At 36.6% G+C, this 3,494-nt stretch overlaps 1 protein-coding gene across 1 annotated transcript; it reads left to right on the plus strand.

The window, feature by feature from the left end:
- The first annotated feature begins 235 nt into the window (after positions 1 to 235).
- LOC107923458 (uncharacterized) lies at positions 236 to 2,533 on the plus strand. Its single transcript, XM_016853655.1, has 3 exons — positions 236 to 288; positions 382 to 933; positions 2,203 to 2,533. Exons 1-3 carry the CDS (start codon positions 236 to 238, stop codon positions 2,531 to 2,533), a joined length of 936 nt encoding a protein of 311 aa, XP_016709144.1.
- The last annotated feature ends 961 nt before the right edge of the window (positions 2,534 to 3,494 follow it).

Consider the following 3,494-nt stretch of genomic DNA (forward strand, 5'->3'; position numbering starts at 1 on the left):
GACTTCAATTATGAATGATGAACATTTTCAACATTTCTTTCTCTTTATTTTTGATCCAGATTAAGCAATTCTTTTTAACTAAACAGCCTGAAATTTTGTTATTTTCTGTTGCAAGTCATTGAAGCTTGTTGCTCAAGACTTAGCTTTGTCTTTCAAGTTTGTTCTTAACACCAACAGTTAGTATCGGGAGCCAACTTCCTAGAGGGCCTTTTTTCTTTTCTATTCTCAAAACCACATGTCTTCATCTAGTTTCTCTCCAACTCCACCACTTATGTTTAATAGTGAAAGGTACTACATTTTGGTAGTAAAAATGAAGACCTACTTGCAAGCATTTGACTTATAAGAGGTTGTCAATGCTGATTTTGAACCATTATCCTTAAGAGCCAACCCTACGGTAGCTCAGATCAGGCAACACTATGATGATAGAGCTAAGAGGTACAAGGCAATGTCCTGCCTCCAAAACAGTGTGTCTGACTTGATTTTCATAAGGATTATAGCCTGTGAGACTCCAAAGCAAGCTTGGGACAAGCTTAAAGAAGAATTTCATAGCATTGAAAAAATAAGACAACAACAACTCATCAAGTTAAGAAGGGATTTTGAAAACTTGAAAATGAAGGAGACAGAGACAATTAAGCAATACTCAGATAGAATTATGGCTTTTGTGAACAATATAAGACTGCTAGGGGATCAATTTAGTGAAAGCGGAATAGTGGAAAAGGTTATTGCAAATTTACCTAAAAGATATGAAGTCAAGATCTCTTTCCTAGAAGACTCAAGAGATTTGTCAACAATCTCTTTGAATGAGCTAATCAATGCTTTTCATGCTCAAGAACAAAGAAGAACTAGCAGACAGGAGAAGCATCATGAGGGTGCATTTCAAACTAAGAGCAAACCAACCTCAAGCTCCTCCAGTTACAAAGGGAAGAAGAACTGGTAAGATAAGTCCAAAATAGATGAAGGAAGGAGAAAATATCCACCATGCTCTCATTGTAAAAGGACTAGTCATCAAGAAACATATTGCTGGTACAGACCTAATGTACAATGGAAGGTTTGTAAGCAGTTAGGCCATGTTGAAAAAGTTTGCAAGAATAGAAGCCAACAAAAACAACAACAGTCATAGTAGTCTAACACTCAAGCTCAAGTAGCTGAAGAAAGCTATGCTCAAGAGTAGCAAGTGTTTGATGTTTCTTGTTTAGCAATTAGGAGAAAAACACAAAAGGATGGTTGATTGACAGTGGTTGCACCAACCACATGACCCCTAATTCCACTATCTTCAAGTGCATAGACAGAAATTTCAACTCAAAAGTGAAGGTTGGCAATGGATAGTACATCAAAGCAAAAGGAAAAGGAGATGTGTTAATTGACACTCCTTCAAGTACCAAAATTGTTTCAAATGTCCTTTTAGTACCTAAAATTGATAGAAATCTACTAAGTATTGCATAGTTTCTTGAAGGGTACTCTGTTGTGTTCAAAGGCAAAAAATGTCTGATTAGTGATCCAAATGGATCCAAACTTATGCCAGTAGCCACGACTAATAGAAGCTTTGTTGTTGACTAGAAAAAAGAGTCTGTTAGTGCCTATACAACTACCTTAGATGAGTCTGAGCTGTGGCATAGAAGAATAGGTCATGTCAACTATAAATCACTACTTCAGTTATTTAAGGGAGATTTAGATGAAAATTTTACAAAAGTGGTTGAACAACAATGTGTTTGTGAAGTATGTCAGTTAAGAAAGCAAGCTACTAGCAAACAAGGCTTGGAGAGCCTCTAAACAATTGCAGCTAGTTCATACTAATGTGTGTGGTCCTATGAAGTCTCAATCTTTGAATGGCAGTAGGTACTTCATCCTTTTCATTGATGATTATTCTAGGTTCTGCTTGGTTTACTTTCTCAAGCTAAAGGTAGAAGTTGCCTCAGTATTTTGGAAGTTCAAATCAGTAGTTAAGACTCAATCAGGTTGTAAGCTTAGAACAATAAGGTCAAAAAATAAGATAGAGTACACCTCTGATCTATTTCAAAGGTTTTTTTGAAGAACCAGGGATTGAACACTAGCTCACCAACACTTACACACCTCAGTAAAATGGTGTCAGCGAAAGAAAAAATTGAACCCTAATGGATATGGCCAGATGTCTGATATTTGAAAGAAGTTTGCCTAAAAGTTTTTGGCCTGAGCAATGAATACTGCATTTTATCTTCAAAATAGGCTACCAACCAAAGCCCTGTTGAAGAAAACTCCATTCGAAGTCTGGTCTAGATTCAAACCATCAGTTGTACATCTGAGAATCTTTGGTTGCATCTGTTATGCACATGTTCTTATTATCAAAAGGGAAAAATTGGAAAAGAAGGCTCAACTTGGCATCCTTGTAGGCTATAACAGTGTTGAAAAGGGGTATAGAATCCTTGATCCTACAACTTACAAGGTCTTTGTAAACAGATATGTGGTGTTTGATGAGAAAGCAGCATGGAACTGGGACAAGGCTAAACTAGAAAGTGTTACTAAAGATTTAGTGACAGGGGCAAACGAAGTTGATTAGATTGATCAAGACATGAATTTTGATGATAAGTCTATTAGAGGAACCACGAGATTGATCAGTAAAGTGTATGAGAGGGCTGACATAGTTGTTGTTGAGCAAGTTGATTATGAAGAAGCTGAAACAAGAGAAAACTGGAGGCAAGCCATGCTAAATGAAATGAGCATGATAAAAAAAATCAGACTTGGGAGTTATTTGAAAAACTAGTCCACAAGAAATTTGTAGGGGTGAAATGAGTGTTCAGAGCGAAACACAATGCTAATGGAAGTTTAAACAAGCTAAAGGCAAGGTTAGTTGTAAAGGGTTTCAGTTAAAAGTATGGTGTTGACTACTTTGAAACATTTGCACCAGTGGCAAAACTAGAAACCATCAGACTTTTGCTTGCATTGGCAACTCAAAAATAGTGGAAGATACATCAACTTGATGTAAAATCTATCTTCCTCAATGGATTTCTCAATGAAGAAATATATGTTGAACAACTTGATGGTTTCAAAGTGGCTGGTGAAGAAACAAAGGCGTACAAGCTAAGAAAGGCCTTGTATGGCTTAAACAAGCACCAAGGGCCTGGTATCATAGAATCGTCAGCTACCCATCAAACTTGGGTTTGAAGAGAAGCATTAGTGAGCCAAACATTGTATGTGAAGAAGAAGGGTGATAAAACACTTCTGATAGTCTCCTTATATGTGGATGACTTGTTAGTGACTAGTGGAAATGATGATATGTTGGCAGAATTCAAAGGCAAAATGGAAAGTGTGTTTGAAATGTTTAATTTGGGTGAAATGTCTTTTTTCCTTAGCATGGAGGTGTCTCAAACTTAGCAGGGCATATTCATATGTCAAAAAGGCATTTGCCTTCAAGATTTTGATCAAATTTTGTATGCAAAACTGCAAAGTTGCTAGTACTCCAATTGTTGTTGGTGAAAAACTCAATAGTCAATGTGACTTTAAAAGGGTAAATAAATCAA

Source organism: Gossypium hirsutum, chromosome A11 (assembly GCF_007990345.1).
Source record: "Gossypium hirsutum isolate 1008001.06 chromosome A11, Gossypium_hirsutum_v2.1, whole genome shotgun sequence".
NCBI lineage: Eukaryota > Viridiplantae > Streptophyta > Magnoliopsida > Malvales > Malvaceae > Gossypium > Gossypium hirsutum.